Genomic DNA, 26003 nt, shown 5'->3' on the forward strand with positions numbered 1-26003 from the left:
CGTGTTGCCCCATCCAAAGAGAATTTTCACATACAAGTAGTTTCCCATCTTTCCGTCACTTTCATCTAGATCATTTTTAGCTACAGGTATAACACAGGGCAGTAGAGGAGAGAAAATGATCTTACCCATTATCCTTTAAGGCCCTAAGCTAGTGTTAGGATGGTTAGTATCCAGTCCACATTCTGTGGGAAACCGAGAAATTGTCCGCTCTGTCCAACATACATTTGACAACAACCACCTTTACAGAATCCAAGCCGTTCTTTAGCAGAGAACAGTACTGTAGGAATGTTGAGAATTTATGTGGCAAGAAATACACCGAAACGCAAGGAAATGGTGCACAGACTACACTGCTTTTGTCAAGTTGTGCAGTGCAAGTCCGTAAGCAGTCCTGAACATAAGTGGTCTCATCAGCTTGCAATAACTCAGCCATTCAGAGTAACTATAAGGAATCTGCTTATTTGGTGTAATTCCTTTTAAAGCACCACCTGCCACCACAGACAGCACTATTAACCCCTTCACTGCGGCGGCTATTCCGCCGCAGTGCTATGGGAATAACTAATCGCCACTGGGTATGGGTTCCCAAGCAGTAAGGCCAAACCTGCCTTAACTAGTAATACAACACAAAATGCCAATACTGCCAAGGAATTCAAAATACTTGTTTCTTTCCATGCATCTGAATGAAACCGAATGCAAGAGAGTCTTATCATTGGATTAATCCATCTGAATTTGCAATTTATTTACAAGTTTTTTTCTTTTCTGTATTTTTCTCAGAATTTTTTATGTTACAAGAAGAATTTGTTGTGAAACACATTACAAAAAGACAAATACATGAATAATCAAAAATTACTTGCTTTTATACCTCATTCATACTAACAGACATTTCAGTCATACTCCAAATATACTCATACAACTACCAGTCTAAAAGGTCATACACTTTTTACAATTTATATACAATTCGTAGATCTGAAACCATAGATTCTTATTTGTGTTGTAATTCTCTGTAATCAAAAGGATTTGTTCAATTCTCTTATGGTTTCCACGTAAGAAACGTGATCTGGGAGGTCTACGCGTTTCGAACTCCTTGGTTCTGGAGTTCTCATCAGGACCATAAACTCTCCAAAGTGTGAGCTAGATGTGCCTCATCAATTCTTTACTTTCCGCGGAGCGGGACCACTAGGGGAGGTGTGTCTTTCTCCTTTGGTTCGTTTGTTTTATTTGTGCACGCCGTGAATTTGAGTTCCGCTTGTGTGTCGGCGAATGGTTCGCAATGCGTCTTCAGTTCACAATGTGTTCCGTGTGGGTCCCGTCTCACGTCAGACGGGACCCACACGGAACACATTGCGACCTGCACCGAATTGAATTTGATTTATCTTACTTTTTTTGATTCTGTATTTGGATATGCTAATCTCCTCGACTTGCTTGTCAAATAAAATTCTTTACAAAAAATAAAAATAAAAAAGTAAATATAATAAAATATACCATAATTTGTGTATTTGTTTGATGAATGTTTGTTTCTGTACTTTATGTATGGTTTTGTAACTCAAAGGATAGTAAATAAATGCTTAGGCCGGGGTTCCAGATTTTCAGTAATGTTTTGGTGGGGTCCCTGGATTCTAATTATTCAGTGGCGGTCCACAGGTTCTAGCAGTGATTAAGTGGGGTTCCACAGAAGTAAAACGGCTAAGAACCACTTATTAAGTAGAAAGAATCTGTGACATCTATAATTCATAAAGAGTCTGGTTACGCTTTATAATTTTCAATTTGACGGAAGGAAGAACTGGGGTGATAACACTAGACGTAAACATAAAACCCTCCAAGTACCCAGCAATGCTTTGCATGCAATCATAGTCTGCACATGTTCAACTGCACACAGGCTCATTTGTGAATCACTGGAGAGCGAGAGATCTGTAGTTGTGAGGAATTGAAAATGTGCATCACAATTCTCGCGGAGACGACTTCGACATGCAGAGGAGGCATAACCAGATCTATGGCAAGACAGTCAAGCAACCCCACAGAGATCACAAGAAAAACAAATCTTGTATGCCTGTGTGTAGGTTGCTTTGAGTTGCAGTACTGTTTAGCACTATGCACACACGGCCTTGCTCAAAACGTCTGAGAACTGTAGGAATTGCTTATTGGTACACATTCACAGAAACGTTTTTCAATGTCTGAAAACGCAATGTTTTCAGATAAGGTCAGTCATAGCAAATAGAAATTCACTTGGCCTGTAGGACTAGCTGTGGTTTAGAGGCACAACATGGAGCCCTGCCTCGAAGAGTCAAAGAAAACGACAGGATATCGGTGCCTGGAAAAAACAGATCACTATCACACTGTTTTACCATAAATGAGCGTATGGCCCATCTGTACCAAATGTGGAGGTCTTCTAAGTTTAACAACTTTCTCACCAGAAAATGATGTATTTACAAATATGCATTCACAAACAATAGGGTAAGTCACCCCATAAGAACACCAACCGTAGGATTGGATAAAAAAGATTTTACCTGCAAAGTTTTATCACATCCGCCCACATGTTCTTTATTTATAAACACGTTTGGGACGGTATTTTGTCCAGTCATTTCCATCAATATTTCCTGAATGGTCGTTCCATCCTCTGAAAGAAAATGAAATACTGTAAGCTATACTACAATAAAATCAAAAATCAAGCTATCATGCAACAAAACATGAAGATACACAATTTACCAATACTGCACATCATCCCTCCTCCGCTCTAAGCAGACCAACATCGAGAAGCAGCACTATTTCTTCACCACGGACACAATGACCATCTTCACCACGGACATAAAGTGTCAAAGCTAGATACATCTCCACATCACATTAAAAAAAAATTTTTTAAATAAAAAAAAACACGCAAAAATGGCTACAATATAACACACTCCTACAAAACAGTAGAACATGCTGTACAAGCAGCAGTAACACTTCTTCCAACAGCAGGTGGAGGGGTGTGGCTCAGTGGTTAGAGGGGCAGACCCTGATGCAGAGTTCTGGCCCAGGGTTCAATTCCAGCCTCGGCGGGTCTTGACTCAATTTCCTCGGACCTCACAATTCTCGCCTCGGTGCCTATTCTAATCATGGGCCCCACGCTGCAACTCTGGCAATAGCTTGCTTAACCTCCACACCGGCCACAACAGCGCTAGGATGCCTGGCTTCACCATGGGGGTGCCCAGGAGTAGACACTTAACCGGGAAAGCCAGGAAGGGTTCCACAGCGGTATGAGTAATAGCGCCAGGAAACCGCTTGGTGGCAGTGCGCTCTACAAATACCTTGACATTTACATACCCCTACCGCCCTTATGCTAGGCATACCAAACAGTTATAAAATCTTTAAAAGATAAAAAAGACACGCACACCACAACAACAAAAAGGCAAGCAAAATGTTTAACTATACCACAGCCACCATTGGCCAAATTCCATGAAAAGGTTCACGTTCAGTAAGCAATAACTAGTATAAAGATTAAACAAGAGACCAGTACAAAGAGCTACAGAGGAAAGAAAGTAATAGTCAAAGACACCATCATGATTTTAAAATAGGAATATAGGAATAATGTTGGGCCAGGTAAAATTATTTCTGAAGTATGCAAGGGTTGATGACATTTAAATAAAATCAACATGTACTCAGTGCTTGCTGGTCCACATGAATAATAAAAAAACCATGGAGGTCGTCCTAGTGTATTTTCAGAAAACAAAGTACCTTGCATCAAACCCAGGGAAGGAGGCCAAATCTAAAAGGACTAAGCATTCTTGCTTTTACGAAGTTCACTTCCGAAAAGGAGCTCTTATTCCATGAACGAAGAAAGATATGAGTTGGGCGGGGCAAGATGGCGGCTGTGTAGACAGCCGAAGCAGCTCGATCGAGGAGGTGCGCCATGAACAGCTAATAGACCCCGCGAGCATTTTACCGATCGGTAAAAAGACATGAAAACCTGTTACCGAGTGAAAACTGATGTAAATACGAGAATATGAGAATTTGACCAGTCGAGAACGCCGAGGGAAAGAAGCGAGCTAAGGCTGAAACGAACGCTGAAACCGAAGGAAGAAACACTGCATGAAACTGACCTGCATGAAATTGACCGACTGTCAGCCGCTGAAGCGGCTTCTGCTAGATGCTCTGCTGGTAACGCGGAGACTGAGAGGCGGGGCAGTAGCGGGTCTGCTGACGGATACTGAGGTGGAAGCAGTCGAGTTCGTGGTATCCGCCTTCAGCAGACGGGCGGTGTGGAGCAGCTGGCTCAAACGGAGCCGGCAGCAGTGCAGGAAGGTCCGCGGAGCCGATACGCAAGTGCGCTGTCAGGCGAGCCTGGCTCAAAGGGAAGTGGAGGTGCAGCGATACACCCTGGAGGATCCCCTGGGCTTGGGAGCGGAGGAAGATACTATCAACAGTATCTCTGGCGGTAAGGAGCAGTTTGGGCTGAAAGAAAAGGAGGAGGGAGATTATGGCCCCAAAAATGAGCGCCAGCGCCAAAGCGGCAGCCAGAAGGAAGGCTGCAGCTGAAGCAGCAGAATCATTAACAGACCTTGAGGGCAATACAAAGAAGAAACAAGGATCCCCCTCTATAAAAAAACCAATTCTACAGTAAGGGGCATGTAAACCAAACTCAGATTCTCAGGGTACAACCCCAATTTCTGATAAATTTCAGAGAGTGATTAAAAATAAAGACTCCAAGGATGTAAAGGGCGATTCAACGCAGACCCAGACCCAGACTCAGATTGTACAAAGGCTTGATATAGGGTCCCCTGGAGATATAGAAGGGGGTTTGTCTGAACAACATAACACAGCTAACACAGCTGGAATTATAGAGGGGGAAGAGCAGCAGGGGGAGACTCCTGGAAACGATTGTCTGGATAATGTTTCAGTAATACCCCAAGTTCCAGAAGAGACCCTGGAGGATGATACTGAGGGGTGTCATGGAGGTAAAAAAGAAGTCCAGAGTGAAGCATTCTTCTCGGTATCAGAGGGCGGAGAATGGTCAGATGACGAAGAGGATAGTCTGGAACAAGAAGGTAGTGAATTAGACTCTGGCAGTGATTTGGAACAAGATGAAGGTAGTCCTCCAAATACAGCGGTAAAAACTCTACTGAGATCAAGAAAGTATAGCCAGAAGAAGGAGCAACCGCTGGCTAATACGGCCACTGATGGGTTAGGTGGGGAATCTGCTCAAATGTCCCTTCTGGAGGTTATACATCAGGAGATTCTAGCCCATCGAGAGGAAGCAAGACAGGAGAGCCGCAAGTCTCAGGCAGCAGTCAGAAAAATACAAGGGGCAGTAAGGAAACTGACAAAGGCCTGTGTGAACCTGGGAGAACGGGTAACCAACTTAGAAGACCGAATTGTCTCTACCGAAGCTGATTCAGCTGCCGCTTCTGATAAAGTCGACACCCATGCAAAGCAACTAACTGATATGCAATGGAAGCTTGAGTCGTTGGAAAACAGATCGCGACAAAACAACCTACGTATTCTGGGAATCCCTGAAGGGTCTGAGGGGTCAGATATGAAAGCATTTGTCGTAAAACTTTTTGAACATGCTTTTTTGGATCTAAAAGACTGGGATTTTGATAGGGAGGTTCAGAGAGCTCATCGTACCCCTGCTAACATTCATAAAAACGCGAAACAAAATGACAAACCTAGAGCGATCCTAATCTTTTTAGGTAATTTCAATTTGAGGCAAGCAATATCTGAGCGGGCAAGACCGGATAAACAAAAGGCAGTCAACGGTTACACATTCTTTGTCCGCCCTGACTTATGTCATATTACGGTTGAGAGACGGTGGAGACTACGGCAGATGATCAAACCGTTTCAGGACAAGGGGATGCAGGCGTATCTGATAAACCCCGCTCAGTTGAAAATAATTAAAGATGGAAAAACATTTTATTTTTCTTCTGAGATCAAAGCAAAGGAATTTCTCATGTCATAAGTAGTATAGGAACACTGCAAATGGGTCAAAATGGTTAAATGGCCGAAAAATATGCTTAAAACTCTGGTTCCATACATCCGCGAGTTTTTGTTAGTGGTCACTGGTTATTAAGGCATTTGGTGTTTGAAGTGAAATCTACAAGGTAGGGGTCAAAATGTAAAAAAAAAAAAAAAAAAGTGTGAGTAAAATCTAGGAACAGGGAAAAAAATAAATAATAAATGTAATTAATTTCCTCCTCGATCTGAGCTGTAAACCATCACGTGCACAGACCATCAGTCTGAGCGCCTCTGGGCAAGGGGGGCTGAAGTCTAGCTCCAGGTTGGAGCTGGGGAAGGGGAGGGTGAAAGTGCAGAGGGAGGGAGGGGTGGGGGGAGGGGGAAGGGAAGAAAATTTTGAAAAAGCATGAGATGGAAAGGATATGTTCTATGATGGATATCAGACACGGGGTGAAATGTCAATTTAGGAATTGTAAATATTGTATCAATGTCAGACATTAGGATATGTACTATCAATGCAGGGGGGGCTAAATGATTGGAGGAAACGGCAGAGATTGAGTTATTTGGTAAGATCTAATAACAGATATAGTATGCTATGCTATTTACATTTATAGTGCGCACAGCTGCTCCAGCGAAGGAGCGTCCTGGCGCAGGGAAAGGTAAACACAACATAACACAAAGTCCAGCAACAAAAAAGCAGAACACTTAAAACAGGGTACATTTAAAACAAGAAGGTTTTCAGGGCCCTGCGAAAGGATATTAGATCATCCATGAGGCGGATTTCCAAGGGGAGCGCATTCCAGAGGGTAGCAGCTTTCACTCGGAAGGAGCGACCCCCCATCCGGCTAAGTCTAAAACGGGGGACAACCACCAAGGATTGTCCAAGGGATCGGAGTGAGCGGGTAGGAACGTAGGGAGAGAGCAGTTTGTTGAGTATCACAGGTGCCGACTCTCGAAGAATTTTAAAAACCAGGCAAAGAGCCTTGAATTGAATTCTCTTGTTTATCGGGAGCCAGTGCAGGGACCGCAGAGTATTAGAGGTGGGGCAGGTCCGGGGCAAACCGACCACCGCCCTAGCCGCAGCGTTCTGGACTCGCTGTAAACGAAGGATCTCAGCTTGGTTCGCTCCTAAAAGGAGTGAACTGGCGTAGTCCAGCCGAGAGATAATCATTGCTTGAATGACCAGCTGTCTAGTAGGAGCATCAAAAAATCTGAGCAGGGTTTTAGCCCGCGTAATACTCCAAAACAGCAGGCCGCCACTCTCTTCGTGTGAGTCACAAAGCTTAACGTGTGGTCGAGCCATACTCCCAGATTCCTGAGTTCCAGGACGGGGGCCGGCGCTGATCCCATCTCAGGAGGCCACCATCCGTCCCCCCAGTGGTCCGCATCCCTTCCAACGATCATCACCTCCGTTTTTGTTGCGTTCAGCTGGAGACAGTTGTTGTTCATCCAGCTGGCCACCTCTCTCAGTCCACTTCGGAACCTGAAGGCATCCTGCTTGGCATCCCTGCTGATCGTAACCGCCAACTGAGTGTCGTCGGCATAGGAGACCATGGTTAGGCCCCATTGCCTGGCGACCTCAGCCAGCGGCTGCACGTACAGGTTAAAAAGCGTGGGACTCAGTATGCATCCAAGAAACTCACATTCCCTGGAATAAAAGAAAGCTGTTGGAGATATATGGGTATACTTTGGTTGGGTGTTCATCGCAATCATCAATGATTAGAGGGGTGGCCATTTTGGTTAAAAATAATCTGTGTGGGGTGAAGCGTAGTAAAACGGATGGCTCTGGTCGATGGGTATTAGTTGAAATGAATATGGGCTTTACGCTCTGTACAATATATGGCCCGAATGAGGATGACCCAACGGTATTCAATAAGATAGAGGAAGAGTTGGCGAACTGGGCTAGCCCGATGATAGTATGCGGCGATATGAATATCTTCGCAGACTGGCAACTGGGGAGTAACTATACAGGTCGGAAACGAAAAGTCAATAGGGCTGTAAACGCTTTGATCCAGTCTCATGGTTTGGTGGAGGTATGGGGGGGAAAAAGTTCCCGGTGACCGTGGCTATACATATTTTTCCCATCCGGCACAGAAATATTCTAAGCTAGATTACTTTTTTGTTTCTGCGGGGGAAATCGGTAAGGTTAACATCGCTAAATTACCAAGAATAATATCCGACCATAACCCTATAATTTTGACGTATAAAATCCCTAAGGTACAGAGGAAAACTTCTAGTTGGACCTTTGAAAGGAAACTGTTAAATGATGAAAGGTTCGTAGTACACATTAAAAATTGGGCAAAAGAGTTTTTCGACTGTAACAGATATAGCGCTTCCAGAAATGGAGTTTGGGAATCCTTTAAAGCTGCATTAAGGGGGGGAGACGATCAGTTATGCTGCTAAATTAAGAAAAGAGGATAAAAGCAAGACAGAGAAACTCATCTTTGATCTAGCCGAAATAGAGAGGTGTCATATTGAGGAAATAGCACTTGGTAAGGATAGTGGAGAGACGGTTAATAATATGGCTCGAATTAAGGGTGAAATCTTAAAAATAATTACACAGAAAGAGATAGCTGAATATCAAACACAGAGAGTAAGGAGATACGAGACTGGAGAACAAGCGGGTAGAGCTTTAGCGCTTCGCATCAGGCAAGAATCAAATAGTAATAGAATCAGAAAGATTACATACAATGGGAGTGAATATACGGATCCAAAATCTATAATGGATGTCTTCCAAGACTTCTATCAAAAACTTTATGATCAAGAGCCAGGGGTAGAACCATATATCCAAGATCAGTCTCCGTCAACCCCAATTTTGAAAGATGACGATAGGGCTAGGCTAGAATCGGATATAACCGCAGAGGAGATAAAAGCCGCTCTGAATGAACTGGCAGTGGGTAAAGTGGCGGGACCAGACGGTCTACCATTAGAGGTATACAGGGCCCTGGAAGATGAAATCCTCCCTTTGTTTGAGGATCTTTTTAATGGAATAATATGGTCAGGCATTATCCCAGATACATGGAAACAGACCAACATCGTCATATTTCATAAAAAGGGCAAACCAGAAGAGAACCCAGGTTCGTACCGTCCGATATCTTTAATAAATACTGATGCCAAACTGTACTCTAAAGTTTGGGCAAACAGATTAGGACGGATCATTACCCAACTTGTCTCACCATGGCAGCATGGGTTTGTCCCTGGGAGAGGTACCACCGAACACACAGCAAGGGCAATTTCATTATTTGATGCAGTTAATGTTACGGGTGGAGATATGGCTATGATACTTTTAGATGCCGAGAAGGCTTTTGATCGTGTGGTCTGGGACTATATGTGGGAGGTATTGGCTAGAAGAGGCTTTGGTGAAAAGTGTAGGAAAGCCATCAAAGCAATGTACAGGGATCCAGTTGCTAGAATAACTACAATGGGTTTCCAATCAGATGAGGTAGTGATTAGAAGGGGCACCCGTCAGGGGTGTCCATGCTCACCCATACTATTCTCATTGTACATCGACCCGCTCATTAGGAAGATTCTTGCCTCTGAAAAAATACCCCCGGTTGTATCTCATGGTCACACCACCAAGCTATTGGCCTATGCGGATGACTTGGCAATTGTTACTACTAACCCGCAAGTGGCAATGCAGGAACTAAGCAGTTTGGCTCAGGAGTTTGGGAAATGTTCAGGGTACAAACTTAATACTGAAAAAACTATAATAATCTGTTCTACTAATATTCAGAAAAGAGATCAAAGGTATGTGGACTCCGCGGTCTATTTAGGAATTAAAATAAATGCAAACGTAGGAAAAATCAATCAAGAAAATTATGGGCCTTTATTAGCTACAATTGATAAAGAATTAAGAAGGATTGATGTACTACATTTGTCATTGATTGGGAGGGTTAATGTGCTGAAAATGTCAATGTTTCCCAAGCTATTGTATCTATTCCGTGCCATACCGCTTTTAATTGAGGAAGGTTTGATGAAAAAGATGGAAGCAGTGTTCTCACAATTTTTATGGCAATATGGCAAAGTCAGAAGATCTTTAGCCCGACTTTCTATACCGCTAGAGGGAGGTGGGTTATCTGCTCCTAACCTACGGTTATACCATTGGGTTTGTTTATTATTACGTATGAACCATCTATTGGATTATGATGTCCCTGAAGCATTACATGATACCTATAGAATCCCCACAATTTATGAGCTGGTAATGGGTCAAAAGGCCAGGGGGGTGCTAACACGTGAAATTAATGCCTTGCATTTTAAGAGGAGTAAAAGCAAAGTGCTGCTATCTGCATGGGGGACATGGAAGGCGGTGCTGAAATTTCTCAAGATCGCTAAAATCAATGGCACAATTGATCTTTGGAATGCAAGTCCATTTTTGCATCTTGGACAAAATAGGAATAGTACCTGTTGGAAGAGGCTGGGCATTAGACGCCATGGGGACGTCATGGAGAAAGATGACCTCCTGGGGTTTGAGGCCTTACAACAGAAATTTGGTATCCCCTCGAATCACTGGCTGCTATACAAACAGATAGAACAATCAGTGAAGGCATTAAGACCAAGGGTGTCTGTTCAGGAGCCAAGTCCATTGGTGCACTACATAATGAATGGGGGCAAAAAGATTAAAATAGGGTACAATCATCTGTTACAGGGATTGGAAGAGGATATTGGACAAGTAGAAAATGCCTGGGCTGTAAGATTAGGAGATCCCGACATCGATTTGGATTACGCTTTGGCATTAAATAGGAAAATATTAAGAGCGACTAATCTGAAAGCACAACACTATAAGATGATCTTCAATCTCTACTACACCCCGGCTAAGTTGTTTCAATGGGGTAAAAGGGATACAGATAGTTGTCCAAGGTGTAACCAAGGTCCTGCAGATCTAACCCATATGTTCTACTCATGCCAAAATCTCAACCCTGTTTTGAAAGAAATGGAGAAGTTTTTATCAGGGTTGTTAGAGTGTCAAATTTCTTTATCCCCAACATCTGTTCTGATCGGCAGGGATGAAAATCTTAAGGTTGCGCAGGAAGCCGAAGCCTTTATCTTTCTTTGTGTTGCTGTTTTTAGAATTCTAATTGCGGCGGCATGGAAAGATCCGATCGCTCCCACATTTCAAATGTGGCTTACAAGGTTGCTAGGGACCCATAATATTGAAGAATGTTTATATAAATTTAAGGTTAAGAAAAGTAAAGAACTCGGTAAAAAGTTATGGGCTCCGCTAAGCAACTGGAGGAAGATAAGATGATTGATGAGTGTCACTATACTACATATTATGATTTTTAATGTAAGATTATGCAATGCTGGCAATATATGTTTAAGGCTTCTGCTATGTGCTTTGTAAAGTGGCTGCATAAGAATTACCCCGTATTTCTGTGAAAAAAAAAAAAAAAAAACGAAGGAAGATATCTTTATCTGCGTGCAATTAGGAAGGGCAGAAAAACACGGTAGGTTCTAAGGAACTGAAGGGGCAAAGGTTCAGACAGCATTGAGTAATGGAGATGGTGTATTTAATCAAAGTCTTGTACGGCAGAGCGTATTTGGCAGATGGTCAGACTAACATTTTCGAATGGGTTTACAGAAAAAACGCTTTTTAAATACATCCATTTTTCTTTGAGGTCTGATTTTTCACAGCAGGAATAACACGCAAGTCGCATGTCAAATATTTTCTATTTGACAGAAGAAATACAAAAAATCACATGTATAAGGCAACAGCTGCAGCCAACTTTGTAACAGGTAAACATTTAAAAATTGGTGTAGGACTTTCCTAAGTGACTTCATTCTGTAAAGAAACACAAGACGGTTTCCACAATTTGCTTATGTGCTACTAACGTTTGCATTACTACAAGGCCACTTCAATTACTTTAAACTCGATATACCATCCCACAAACATCCACTTCACCAGGAGACAGTCTAAACGTAGCAACTCATTCATACACTTTTCCAAGCAGACCTGAACTTATGCCCAAATGACTTCTCCAAAACTACATCTAAAGTATTATACAATACATGGGCGCAGATTCTTCAGACTGCCTAAGTCAACTCACTCGCATCTTCTCCCTATATTTGTTTCCAGGGCTCCAGATGTTGAGCTCGCTGCAAGCCTATGTGCTGGTAAGATCAAACTGGAGTATATTTTCTTATCCCAGGAGAGAGGAGTCATAACGTACACAATGACAAGCCTGAACAAACAATCCTCAGTAAGAAGGCCTTGTAACTCTCCTAGTTATGTTAAAGATCTCTCATCCACTGATGACCTACTCACATTATAACCTAAAGTATTCTTAGCTCACCTGGAGAAAAGGGAGTACGTAGATGGATCAAAGACACCCTGAACAAGGGCAGGCCAAATGGGATAGAAGGATTCATAAAAAATGTTTCTCACATCCCCATCAACAGACCTCCGCTTGCCTCATCTATTTCATTTTAATTGTTCTTAGTAGAAGCTACAAACTTGTTCTGCATCTACAAACATGAAAATGGCAACAACCCTGCAGAGCGCACCAATTCTCATCACGTTTTGAGATAAAGTTCAAGCCAATTTCCGACATTTGTTGAGCATCTCTTTCCATTATAGCCATCCATGGTGTAACCCACTATGCCAGATAGGTTTTTATTATTGTTGTTTGTTTTTGTTTTTTATTATAAACAGCATCAATCTTTGGGACATACCCAGAAACCTCTATGCCTCAAATGCTCCCTCAAAAGCACAGCGCCTACAACCTACTTGTAATCAGATGGCTAACCTTAGTTGCATTACACTGGTCCTCAAGACCCGTGTATAGTGGGCATGGGTAACGAATGGCGCCAGACGCACTCCTCTGCTGTTTTCCAAAGGTCCAGGCAAACACTGGTGGAAAATGCCTGGCACTCAAAGTTGCCAAAACCCCAGCTGAGAATGGTTGACACCTCCTGCCTCGACCGACTCTGCGCCTTTTTTCTGACAATAGCCAAAGTCCTACTTAATCTTTTCTGTACACAAGCAATCATTGTATGCCCCGTAACCATTATTTATTTCCACAAAGAGTGTACTAAAATTCAACACTTAGTGCTGCTTGAGAGACTGTCAAGGCCACGCCATCTAACTAACTTGCACTGGCCATGATCCCACTCAATCTCAACAAAGCACCCATCTCCTACACCAATCTTTAAAAACATATTGTCCCTGTATTATGACCTCTACTTCACATAGTGCTCAGAGACAGCCAAAAGCAGAGCATAGTGGTGAACAAAAACCAAGAAATGCGCTCTGTAATCAGTAACAATGGAAGAAACACTTACACTTTCAAAAAGCGGCACTAAATCAACGCACACGGTATTTAAATAAGGTCAGGTGAGTAATACAATACTAAGTTGCAGATTTGAGTAATGTAGTGATAGCAAATGTTATGGGCGCACAGTATTTAACACACTAAGGGTTTTGTTATTTTCATCAATCACGATGAAACGTTTCATCGTCACACACCACAACATCCATGTATGCATATAAACTCTACTACCCATACCAGGTCCATGATAAACAATCCAAACCAGTTATTTCCTAGAATTGCATAAATCTCTTCTGAGGCAGAACGCAAGTAGCGCACATGGTTCACACGAAAATATCTTACCGCACTGATCAAGTTCCAAGGCATTATACTCCACGCAGAGTGAATCAAAGAGTTCCTTAACCTGTGGAAGATACAAAAGGTTCATTATACGTGAGTGGGAAATCTTAGACAATTATAAACATTGTTTAAGATCACCTCAATTTTACATTTGCCAAACAAGGTCATGCCCTCACTAATGTTATCTAAATGTCAACACTTGATCCCTAAAAAATATTTTGGTTTGCAAGGTTAAGGAAATTTTTCGCTAAAACTGGGCAGCATCTATTCCAAGACAGGTGTCTTTATTTGAATTATTACAACAAGCACTTACAAAGTCAATCAGTCTTTCCTGTAGTAACCAGCTCTGCCAATTCTCATTTGCAATGGTGTTATGAAAAAAAAAAAAAAACACGGCGCGCAGGAGGACTTTTTTTGAGAAACTTGCTAAGATTGCCACCCGTGTAAACATGATCTTAGACAAGTGGATTTCTTGGAATTCATTGGGAAAACCATTTCAAGATAGCTGTGCTGTGCATGCATGGGAGGATTTCTCACACAAAAAGCTTTCTAAGCAGGCATCAGGTGCGAGTGCATCCAGGAGTATTCCTTATTTATCTTGAACAGCACCTTCTGGCGAAGCTCTTTACAGTAATGTATATTAACTTTTCAACCCTTTTATAAAAAAAACCTAATTATTATGAAGTTTTTCAGAAGAAAACAAAGATGGCTAATGGTGCACCAGCACGCCGGAATCCTACTGAGTTCGTTGCAACCTCCAGGGAGCGTAAGGTTTCATGGATGCGCGGAATGTCCTAGAATGTTTGTGGAAAGTGGAACTGTACCCCCCAAAATAGTTCAGGAGGCTGATAAATTATTCTAACGTTACCCCTGTAATATTTTGAAAAGTCACATTTTCTGTTAAAGAGGGATAGAGCCATGTGCAAACTCAAGTTAAGAAATAAAATTCACTCAAGGATGCAGTATAAACAGAGTATCCCAGTAGATTTAAGCAGCAGCAGAGTCTCACAAATACAATTATAATCCCAGGTGAGGGAATAAGAGATGAAAGGTAAGCAAATGGAGCGTGAATGTGACATGTGTTGGGGGGGGGGGGGGGGGGGGGGGGGGGGGGGGGAGCGGGACAATGGAGAGTGAGATTCGTAGGCTATACTAAAGACCCCTCCACGTAGATCATCAACACGAGTGCTACATTGACAGACTAACAAGTGTGTGGAAACCAGTATGTGGGGGTTAAAGGCAAACATCTTCCACACACTAATACCAGGAGCTTTCCATCTTAGTGCCCCACAAAGTGCCACTTTATATATAGCACTACAGACACATTACCGACCCTCCCCCAATCGCCAATCTTCCGTTCCTTTACTCTAATGCGGACCTAAAGGATATGCAAAAGCATGGAAATATGAGGCAGTCACTTGCATAACCGGCATTACACGTTGTAGCAGCAGAGCCGGTTAACTCCTCATGCTTGTGACGAAACCGCTCTGTCACAAGCCTCGGGTGGGCTGTGCTGGTGACTGAGCGGTTCCGTCACGGCCCGCTCGACGCGGATTACGCTTCTGCGCGGCGCGTTCTATTGAGCGGGCGGGGCCGTGATGGAACCGCTCGGTCACAAGCACAGTCCACCCGAGGCTCGTGACGGAGCGGTCCCGTCACGAGCATGGGAGCACCGCGCGGCCCCCCCCCCCCCCCTCCGCCTAGCGCTGCGGCGGAATTGCCGCAGCAGCGAAGGGGTTAATATACTTCATTGGGAAGGTCCCAAAGAGGCTAGAAGTGTGATCAAGCACTGTTTAGCACACCAGAAGCAACTAGAGCAGTAGGGCCTTCAGAGTGTGACCTGGAGAACCAGAGCAAGCAACCAGGAGACCAGTACCCATGACAGCACACAGCCAGAATCAAAGTGGGTAAACGCATTAGTGTCGCCCGTGAGAGGACATAAAAAAGGAGGTATTCAGTTTTGGGAGGACATGCTCGAAACTGAGAAATTCAACTCGCCAGCTACATTTAATCCTCACCCTAAAAGGGATTAATGTGGCAAACAGTTCTTTTTCGCATTCCTCAATAAAGTCTCAGGGTATGCCGAGCACTACTTCAAGATGGACACAAACTTACAAGTCACCCACCTAAACAGATTCAATGGTTCCTCCCATGTTTTTAGTGAAGCAGCGGAGGACGAGACATGTATATCAAGTGGAATAAGTGCTGCGTTTGCACCAACGAGCTCTGTGGTACAACTACTAATATTTGGCTGCACAAAGTTTCACACACTATGTGCGTGCCTCACAGTACCCAACGCCTGTAATACCAATTGCTTTGTCCCGGATAGAAATAAAATAGGTTTTCTGTACTGTGTTATACATGAAATTAGCGTGTACGTGACTGGTTTCTCTGATTGCCAGCCTTTAAACCACTTTTGATCATTGTTACTTTTTAACTTATACCTCTTGCGAGAGCTTGCCCAGATTTATTCTAGTGATAAAAATAAGAAACGTAGTATGTAATCTCAAATTATCAATATACTATTTAAGTCAGAGCAGCTCCACTGATTACTTATCAGGCGCATATTAAACTCCAATGTCAAAACTAGCAACATCGCCAACCCACCAAAATCCTACAAGTGGCCCGCATATCCTGTAGCATATGCACAGTCATGCTGTTGCACACAGCTCTCAAATTACTTCAGTCTTACGTACCTAGTATTTATCTATTGCAAAATATCATTTCACGTCGCACAGCTGAGTTGCGACTAAGCCAGAGTCCAATATTTAAAGGGTGTTTAACAATCTTAACAATGCACTCATGGAATGACAGAGTAGACCAACTTTTTAGACTGACTAATACAAGAATATCAGCTCTCCCTGGTTCTAAAATAGGCACCCTGGTGTACTTTTAACCCATGGCCCTCTTCTCTAAAGGAAGTACTATCAGTGCAAACCCCCTCTGTTTTTAGATTTCCCCTTGACAATCAGAATCCGTATGAGTTCTTGGTTTGAGGGTTTCCTATCTCTTTAGCATCGGTTAAGAGCTCTGTTGCAGCGCAACAGGAGTGGTGCCGATGTGTCTTTAGGACTTCTAAGCTCAGTTTAAACAAGGCATTCAAAGGAAGCCATAACCAGCACAGGTTTCTTATTACCTAGTCTTTTCCCTGCATCCTCCAGCTCCAGATGATGCCCTGTTGTGTGCAGCATGACGTGCTATCTACAGGTGTCAAGCGACCAGGAAACATGTAGGCAGAAGAGCCAGGCTCCCTTAAAACATGTTAGAAAAATGTTAGAAAGCTCCGCCCTTTCTGCAAGAACTGCAGATGTATCTTTAGGAGGCATGGGAGAGGTCCCAGCATTACATTACACAGATGAAGCAGTGTTACTCACAGGAACCTTTAACAGCTTAAATATCCCGTTTAGGGAGTTTGTCAGTTCTATGGGGTCACTTGGACTGGTTACAAATCGCTCAAAAAAACTTGGTCTGCGGCCCAAAACACCACAAGATAAGGAGTGTATATATTCAGGCCCACCCTGTGGCTTCCACCACGAACTTCTTGTACACAGACATAGTCTTTGCTGCCAGGGGGGTACTGGGGAACCTGTAAACTCAAAGCTGGTCATGGATTGGCAAGTGCGCTTGCTAGATCTACAGCTTCGCATCCCGCAGCGGAAGAAAATCAGTTGCACCCCTGTTGGAGGTTTACAAGTAAATTCCTTCCCAATCTTACACATGGGGCTATTCGAATATCAACTCCCTACAGAGTGAACAGAACCGGGTGCCGAGGCGTCTCTTGGGAGTTCCCCTGGAATGTTCACCTTTCATTGTACACCAAGAGCTTGGGGTTGAGCATGTGGAGGACAGTATTAAACTGGCCCCTCCTGCCTTATGGTGGAGGTATGTGGGAATAGGTAGGCTGGTTTCAATAGGGAGGTTATTGTTGATTTCCTCTCGTGAAAGAAGCTTGAAAATGTCCTGGTTTCACTACAACAAGACAGAACTAACTAATCAGGGAAGGTCGTTACTCTTCTCCAGCCACTCTTTCAAGTCCAAATCCGACCTAGTTTCTGTCAAGAAGTCTTTTAAAGCTCTGAGCAAACAGCAAAGAGATGAAACTGAAATCCTAAGGATCACGGTCAGGGATTATGTGAAGCTCAAAACCTCCACAGTATTAGAGCCATGCTTAGTATAGGTTGACAGTACAAGGGATAGAGTACTTTTAACTAGATTTAGAATTGGCATCTGGGTTTCCCTGTTTGTCAATTGGACTCATGCAAAATGTTAAACTGCCTATGTGATAAGCCCCCCCCCCCCCATCCCTCCATGTAAATTACCCCCCAGTCTTATATGTTTACACCAAGAGGTTTTTAATACCTAGAATAAGGGAGTGGAATTAGAAGATGTGGTGATGCCCTTGTTTATCTACAACAGCTTAACTCTCCCATTCTGTTAGCATTTGCTCTTTTGCCAAAAGAAACGTTAAATGTAACTTATAAGCAGCATAGGGCTAACTTGCCGAATGGTCACCCTAGGTTACATCTTCAGGTGGGCTTGTCAAACCCTGTTCAATGTCATTTCACTTTATTTCAGCTACCAAAAGCATACGAATACGTGCAAATACTTTGAAATTCAGGAACACAAATAAAGTGGAAGCGTGACATTAAAATACGCAAAACAGTTCATAAAAGAAACATTACAAGATCAGGCAAACGCAGACATTTAGTACACGAGACATAAAAGTTTAAAAATCAAACGGTCATTTCAGGAAAGGCCTTCCTGCAATCAGCCACATAGTATCCAAATATCTGGCAACAGAAGCAGCATATAAAGGCCAGCAATTAGTTCTAAAAATAAAGAAAGCGGTGCAAGAGCTTCTGGTACCCAATTGTCTGCATACAGGCACCAGTCAAAATGTTCATACACGGGCATTTGCAGGTCAAGCAAGAAGAACACAGGGAACCTTGTTAATTTTTAAATTGTAGTGCCAGTGTTGCACGACCTACGAGGCTTTTTATCAATTATTTATTGAGCTGGTCACTTGAACGATCAAGGTGTACTTACCTACTTTCGCGTTGGGATGTATTAAGTATGTATGTAATGATTTGCTAATTTTTTTGCTGTACTTTTATGGTTGCTTTTGTAGCTGAAGTAAAGTTTAATAGGATATGTGTCTCACTTATGCTTAGTACAGAGAAAAACTCGACCTTTGGCCCTCATTACGAGTAGCCTAGTCAATTGTGAAGCGTGGTAACTGCACATATCGCAATTATGAGTTTTGTGATAGATATCATCATAACTCGCTGATGTTTATTGTGGTAAAAATGCCTAATATTTACAATAACACGAGAATTTTGGAGTAGTTTGCACCCAAATCTGCATGTTATTCATCAAAAACTTGTAATTGTAACCAATAAATTGCAACAGTCAGATTTTAGGAGGTGCATTAAATATTGAATTGTAATTGCACTTATATAGCATTTACTACCCCTGTAGAGGTGTCAAAGTGCTTTTTCCGCACGTAGCACGCTACTCCGGAATCCATAAAGGATTACTGGTGAATTAGTAAAGTGAAATCTAAACTAATTGGAGTGGTGGATATGTTAGTCAGTTATTAGGATTCAGAAGGATAGTGGAGGGATACAGGGAAACGGTTTGCATTTATATAAGGCTGCTACTCCTGATGGGATGTTGAAGCGCTTTTTCGGCAAGTAGCACGCTACTCCGGAACCCATAAAGGATTTGTGGTGAATTAGTACAGTGAAATATGAAATTATTTATTTGTATTCAAAAGGATATTGGACAGAGGGAAGGATTTCAACCTTTGCGTTTGAGGTCTTAGCAGTAAAAGGAGGCTTTGGATAAGTAAAAGATGTGATTGGGGGGGGGGGGGGGAATCATAGGGAAGGGTTTATAAAGGCTTCTTTTGGGGGATCGGAATAGTAAAGGCATGAGGTGATGCAAATAGGGGTAGAGTCGGGACGAGTTTAGAAAGGGTTATTTTGGGGATCATAGTAGTGGTATGGGATTTGGAATGAATGAGAAAGCAGAGGTATAGGGAAGTGCGTTGGAAAGAGTAGTAGAAAGGTTTGAGATTAGTCAGAGTTGAGGATATATTGAGAGGTATGGGTAGTGCATTGGATATGCTGAATTTGAAGAAAAGTAAAAAATATATAGATGCATATAGGAAGGATGTATATGTAGATTAAAGATGCATTAAATAAACTCCATCTTTCAAGTGTTGTACTTTAAAATTAATTGTATTTGTTTATAATTGAATAATGAAGCAATTGTAGATAAACACTACATTATACTAGAGATATCTCCTTAATCTGTATCGTGGTCAGACCAAAGATGGTGTAAACAAATACTTTGCTTTAGATCGGTTTATCACCGAAAGAGATATGCATAGACCTGTTCTGTGTGTGAAGGCTAGAGGAGATTATTGGGTCACTAATTTATGGGATGTGCAGGTTACTGCAAAAGGGTAAATTAAAAACACAGGTTAGCAAAGACAAGCGGAAGCCAACTCGGAATTACTGTGTCCAAGACAGTGACAAACTGTTAGTGACAGTCCTAACAAAAATGATAAGCATATAAGTCACTTCAGGAAGACATTGTTCCCCTCCATAGAAAGTGATGTCATCAATCAGTTCATTAACTGAAAACACCACATGTCCATACATCAAACTCAAGTAACTACTGCACTATTCCTCGGATTCCTTTACCTTCGAAAGAAACCTAGAGCAGTGCACTTTCAAAGTCTCAAAGAAAAACACATTCATGTATCAGCAGGGCAGGTGGAACACAAAGCCGTCTGGGCAATCTGAATAGATATCTTAGATGCAGCAGATGGAGGGTGCTTTTTGGACCCTAGGTCAAGTTCAAGGCAGTGGACTATGGAACTATGTTCTACTTGTTTATTCACAGCAAGTGTGGCAGGTGGTGTTCTTGAATGATTTACAGCCTCGTAGATAGTACTCCCCACATTCAGCGTAGTACTCCCCACATTAGGCGAGGTATGTCTGAATCAGCAGGAACCAGGCTTCAATGTGGAGTTACACAGGTATCACCACCGTTTGTTATTTATTAATGGTTATTCATTCATCAACTCCAGAATTAGATCAGTGCTAAACTGAAATCAAACATATCAACAAGCTAATCTCAAGTTAGTAGTGGGGGCACTTGTACTATGTATTAACAATTAGACAAAAATGTAAACTCCATTTCGTGCAGCTACACTCTTCTAAGCAAGAACTACGCTTCGCTTTAATCTACAATCCAGGTCTTTTATTGGGCACCACTATATTTTTTCACCAAAAACACGATAATGAAGTCTTGGCAATGGCCAGCAGCTGTCAATAGTAGATGCACTAGTAAATTCAGACCAAATAATTACAGATTACCAATTGCCATCAATCTTTGCTCAAGCTCCTAAAGGCAACGATCCTTACGTTGCCCCATGAATAGCAATTTACACCCCTTGCTTCACCACAAGCTTGACTCAAACCCCAATGCCACCACAAAATGTCTGATCTTCAACTTGCTTACTTTGGCCTGCCAGGTTCTTTCAAGTAGCTACATTTGTGAAATGCTTTGGCACTGTCAATTTTTACCTGTGTCCAATATAAAATAGAAATTGGATTCATTTGAGAGAAGTCAAGAAATGTGGTGGATTCAGAGGCAGTTGGCAGTGCAGGACATGTATGCAGACTTCGCTCAGTGAGGAGTGAGCTAATGCAGTATCCAAACAAGGTGAGAAGAGAAGCTGCCAATATGGGGCACAGCTAGACCCTTGAAACTTAGGGCAGATAAACACAGTAGACCCATGTGAATAGGTGAGAGTGAAGAATACAAAAATCAGCAAGAGGATGAATTAAGGGATATACAGACTGGACCTTAACAAGTGGCATGTATTAAGAAAAACAGAACTCCAGAGGGCTTTGTTATACTGAAGGCCCTCAAAGCAACTAATGGGCAGCTCATATCAGTTAAAAGCAAAGTACTATACCATCAATTAAGCCAACAGCAGCAGCAGAATGCTTTAAGACAATCTGCCACTCCATGAGTCCGCCTGCCAGGCTAGTCTATTCCTCACTCTATATAAAGTCCAATGCCATCAATCTCTTCATTTAAAAAAAAAAAATATATATATATATATATATATATATATATATATATATATATATATATAGACAGAAGATCCAACAGCACATTGACAATACCAAGCCTGCCTCATCTATCACCTTCACTCCTCCCAGTAGCATCAGCACTAGCCAGCCTTAAAAATCCTACCTCTCACATCTGGCCAACACGTTAGTACCTCAAAGCCATTTCCTAGGAAGATTGTCTTACCATTGTCTTTCACCAAAACACTCTGAGGATGCTCTTACCCCTACTTACCATTGTTAATGCCTCCCTCAAGGAATCTTTTCAGAAGCTCCCTCTCAAGGAATCTTTTCAGAAGCTTTCAAGAATTGCCAGATCATTCCACTCCTAAGAACCCTACACTAGACTGATGACTTCATGAACTGAAAGCCTATCACTCACCTACCGTTCCATCAGCAGGATCACTGAAAAAGCAGTCTATGGTAAACTCCAAGATCACAGCAACTCTAGCCATCTCCAGCATGGACTGCCAGTCTGGCTTCAGATCATGCCGCAGCACATGGACCGCTCCGTTACACATTGTAAACTATGCACTTTTGACCACAGATGAAGACGACCGCACATCTCCTTATATCTGTAAGTTGTCTTCAACAGTCTAGCATCCACCCCTCGAGTCGCAAATTAGATTCATCATCAATGTTTTTTACTGGTTCTCCTCCAACTGACACCAGTTTCTTCATGAAGACAACTCCGGGTCACAACTGAGGAGCGCCGCCTGCCATGGGCCTGAGGAGCATTTCCCGGCCCTCCCTGCCCGCTCCCCCACCCCGTACCCCGGCAGTTAGTTCAACCCCGCTCCGGCGCCCCCCACACAGGCCTGTGGCCCGAGTTACCTCAGACTCCGCTGAGGAAAGGCGCTCAATCCCCGGCACCTGTCACTTTCCTCCCCAGGTGGCCTCCTCCCTTTACCGGATCCCTGCCGCCCCTCCCCCGCCGGAGCCCGCGCACCTTGTGGCAGTAGGGGCAGCTGGTCTTGCTGAACACCACGACCCGCTGGGCCTCGATCATGTCCCGCACGCGGCTCCTCAGGTACACGGGCGGCATGGCGGCGACGGCTACCACCTGCTCTGCCTCTACCCGGCTGTGAAAAATGTGGCGGAAGGAACAGGCCGAGTGAGCTAGCGCAACGGAGGCCGCTTCCTTTATGAGCGCTCACGCCCGCCCTGCGCGGGGGCGGCTCCTCCTTCCAGGCCGCGGCCCTCCTCCGCAGCCCAGGCCGGGCCCTGCGCGGCGGCTCCTCCTTCCAGGCCGCGGCCCTCCTCCTCCGCCCAGGCCCGGCCCTGCGCGGCGGCGGCTCCTCCTTCCAGGCCGCGGCCCTCCTCCGCAGGCCAGCCGGGCCCTGCGCGGCTCTTCCTTCCAGGCCGCGGCCCTCCTCCTCCGCCCAGGCCCGGCCCTGCGCGGCTCTTCCTTCCAGGCCGCGGCCCTCCTCCTCCGCCTAGGCCAGGCCCTGCGCGGCGGCGGCTCCTCCTTCCAGGCCGCAGCCCTCCTTCCGAGTCCAGGCCCTGCCCTGTGCCCTGCGGCACACACAGGGTTACAATGTGGAACCCCCCTCCGTGAAACAGAAACATGGGGTTGACCACACAACCTAACATTCCTCCTTTGTCATGAATATGCAAAAGAAAAACAGCAACATCAAAAACGACTGACTGGGCAGAAAAAAGAAAAAGAGAGAGAGAAAATAACACTTAGTCCATGACAAAAGCTCTCAGTCGAGACGACACCGAAGGATTGGCCTGGAGATGATATCTGCGTCCTCCTCGACGTTCATCCCCATCTAGGCAGACTTCAGCTCTGGGTGTCCCCGGAGAGATGTCACAGGGCGCACTGGGTAGAGATGCCTCGAGGCCAGCTTGCGGCCGGTCGTTCTCGGTGTGGGATTCGCAGGTAGACTCGCCACCATCGGCATCTGACGTCACCACACTCGGAGGCACAGGACTTTGATACTTCTTGAAGTGCGAAATGTTTCTTGTGATTGTCTCACTGCCTTTCTGCGCGGTGACCATTGTCCCTTTTACTGTCTGGACGACCCAGGGGTCAAGTTCGAATGGAAGTGAGAACTTTCCTCGTGGATGTCGATTTTTTTACCACCACCATGTCACCTGCTATCAACGATCGACTCTTGGCATGTCGCCGTTTGAACATGTGATCATTCTTGGCACGCCGCTTCCGCAGTCGTTCAGCAACTTGATCACGTAAGTGAGAGGATGGTGTCACATGAGGGAAAACATCTTCCAGTACCCATTAGTTGCACAGCGACCCAGGGCTGACCATGGTCATAGAGTGAGGTGTTAGTCTGTACTCTTTCAGAAAAGTGTACAAGGCGCATTCCATGTTTTGTTCTCGGGCGACAGCTATTCTCAGGACTTTGTTCAGAGTGCGCATGAACGTTCTGCTTCCCCATTGGCCTGTGGCCACCGGGGTATGATTTTCTGGTGTCGAACACCTCAGGAGTGCAGGTATTCGGTGAATTCGTGGCTAGAGAATGGTGGTCCACTGTCTGTGCGCAGCTCCCTGATGAGCCCATAAGTGGCCATTATCTTTTCGATCTGAGGTATGATGTTGCTTGCCATGGTTGAGTCTAGTACCTCCACTTCGGGATATTTGGAAAAATCATCAATGACGACAAGCATGTGTCTGCCATCAGGTAGGCTGCCAAAATCAGCACTCGCCCTGTGCCAGGGGTGGGGAGGTATGTCTTCCGTCACAATCGGTGCAGGCGGTTCAGCTGGACCAACAGATTGACAGACGGAGCATGAGCGGACAGTCCACTCTACGATATTGTCCAAATCAGGAAAACATACCTTGCTGCGCAGACGTGATTTGGTTTTCACTTCTCCTTGGTGAGCGACGTGAGCTAAATCCACCACTCGCTGTTGCAGTGACCTGGGGATGACTAGACGAATACCTCTCAACAAACACCCTTCCGGAGACACAGCCAACTCCGAGCGGACGTTGTGCAGAGCCTTGAGCGCCGTTTGTGCCTCTTCAGTTCTGCATGCCAGGTTCTCAAGAATGAGATGCCACCTTCCCTATGCTACAGCCGAAACTGCCACCTCCCAGCACTCTTCCAGCTTGGTTGCTTCTATGATGTCGCTTAACAGTATGGGAAGCAGCCGAGAGTGTTCAACCACTAGTCTGACGTACTCCTCGGTCTCATGCGCTTCACTTTCTTCCTCTTGGGTTACTGGCTTGGCATGCCTGGACAGGTAGTCCGCTGAATTTTGGGTTTCTGGGCGATAGATCACTTTAACCCCTTCGATGCTCATGACGGAACGGTTCCGTCATGAGCATCAGCTGAGATGTGCTGATGACGGAACCGTTCCGTCATGACCACACCCAAGTTCAAAGCCTCCAGCACAGGAGAAAAATCTCCTTAGCAGCGATGAGGTTAAATTGGTATTCCTGAAGATGCAGGATCCATTTTTCAATCCTTGGTGGAGGTTTAGACGAGACGCCCATGAAGAGAGGAATCAATGGTTTGTGGTCGCTGTGGACCGTGAATGGCTGCCCATAGAGGTATAAATGGAAGTGGCGACACCCCCAATGAATTGCTATCGCCTCCTTTTCGATATGCGAGTATCTTTGCTCAGTGTCAGTTAGGGCTCGGCTTGCGTAGGCTACCGGGGCCCACTCCCCGTCCGGTTGCTTCTGAGACAATACTAATCCCAATCCGATGGGGCTTGCATCAACAGAGAGTTCTGACTCACAGGCTGGGTCAAAGTAGACTAGCGTGGTCTCCCCTGAGAGGGCGTTTTTGGTGTCCAGAAAAGCTTTTTCCTGCACAGGACCCCACTCCCACAGGGCGGTGTTTTTCATGAGTTCCCGTAATGGTTCAGTCAGTTCTGTTAAGTTGCGGATGAAACGGCCATAGTACGTGACCATGTCCAGGAAGCTTCTTATACCAGTCACAGTGGTTGGGGCTGGTACGGTCTGGATGTCACGAACCTTCGCTGGGACTGGCGACACGCCTTGTTGGGAGAAATGGTATCCGAAGAAAGCTACTTCCTTTTTGAGAAACTCACATTTCTCGCGATGTAAGGTGAGGCTGCTATCTTGTAGTATCTGGAAAACGCTCCGATGACGGTCCATGCGTTCCTCCAGGGTGTGCGCGTGTACCAAAATGTCATCGCTGACATTTATGACCCCTCTTAAGACGGGCAGTACTCCTCTGATGGTTTCTTGAAAAACTTCTGCCGCACTGGACACCCCAAAACGGAGGCGTTTATATCTGCGTAGGCCCATGTGGGTGGAGAACGTCGTTATGGCTCTTGACTCGGGATCTAGCAGGAGTTGATGATAGCCCGCCCGTAGATCCATCTTTGA

General features: G+C 44.4%; 1 protein-coding gene across 2 annotated transcripts in view; it reads right to left on the minus strand.

Moving 5' to 3' along the window:
* The window catches only part of LOC147693028 (thioredoxin reductase 3-like), a 145171-nt gene extending 122380 nt beyond the window's left edge, over nucleotides 1–22791 (minus strand). For both annotated transcript variants that reach the window (XM_086939272.1, XM_086939273.1), the window contains exons 1-3: nucleotides 22629–22791; nucleotides 13533–13593; nucleotides 2502–2611 (exon numbers count right to left, since the gene is read on the minus strand). In XM_086939272.1, coding sequence (XP_086795398.1) covers nucleotides 2502–2611; nucleotides 13533–13593; nucleotides 22629–22724 — 267 coding nt within the window. In that variant the 5' untranslated portion in view covers nucleotides 22725–22791. The remainder of the gene's footprint in view (nucleotides 1–2501; nucleotides 2612–13532; nucleotides 13594–22628) is intronic.
* Between the last annotated feature and the right edge of the window lie 3212 nt (nucleotides 22792–26003).

The sequence above is a fragment of the Lissotriton vulgaris genome, chromosome 9 (genome assembly GCF_964263255.1).
Source record: "Lissotriton vulgaris chromosome 9, aLisVul1.2, whole genome shotgun sequence".
Taxonomy (NCBI): domain Eukaryota; kingdom Metazoa; phylum Chordata; class Amphibia; order Caudata; family Salamandridae; genus Lissotriton; species Lissotriton vulgaris.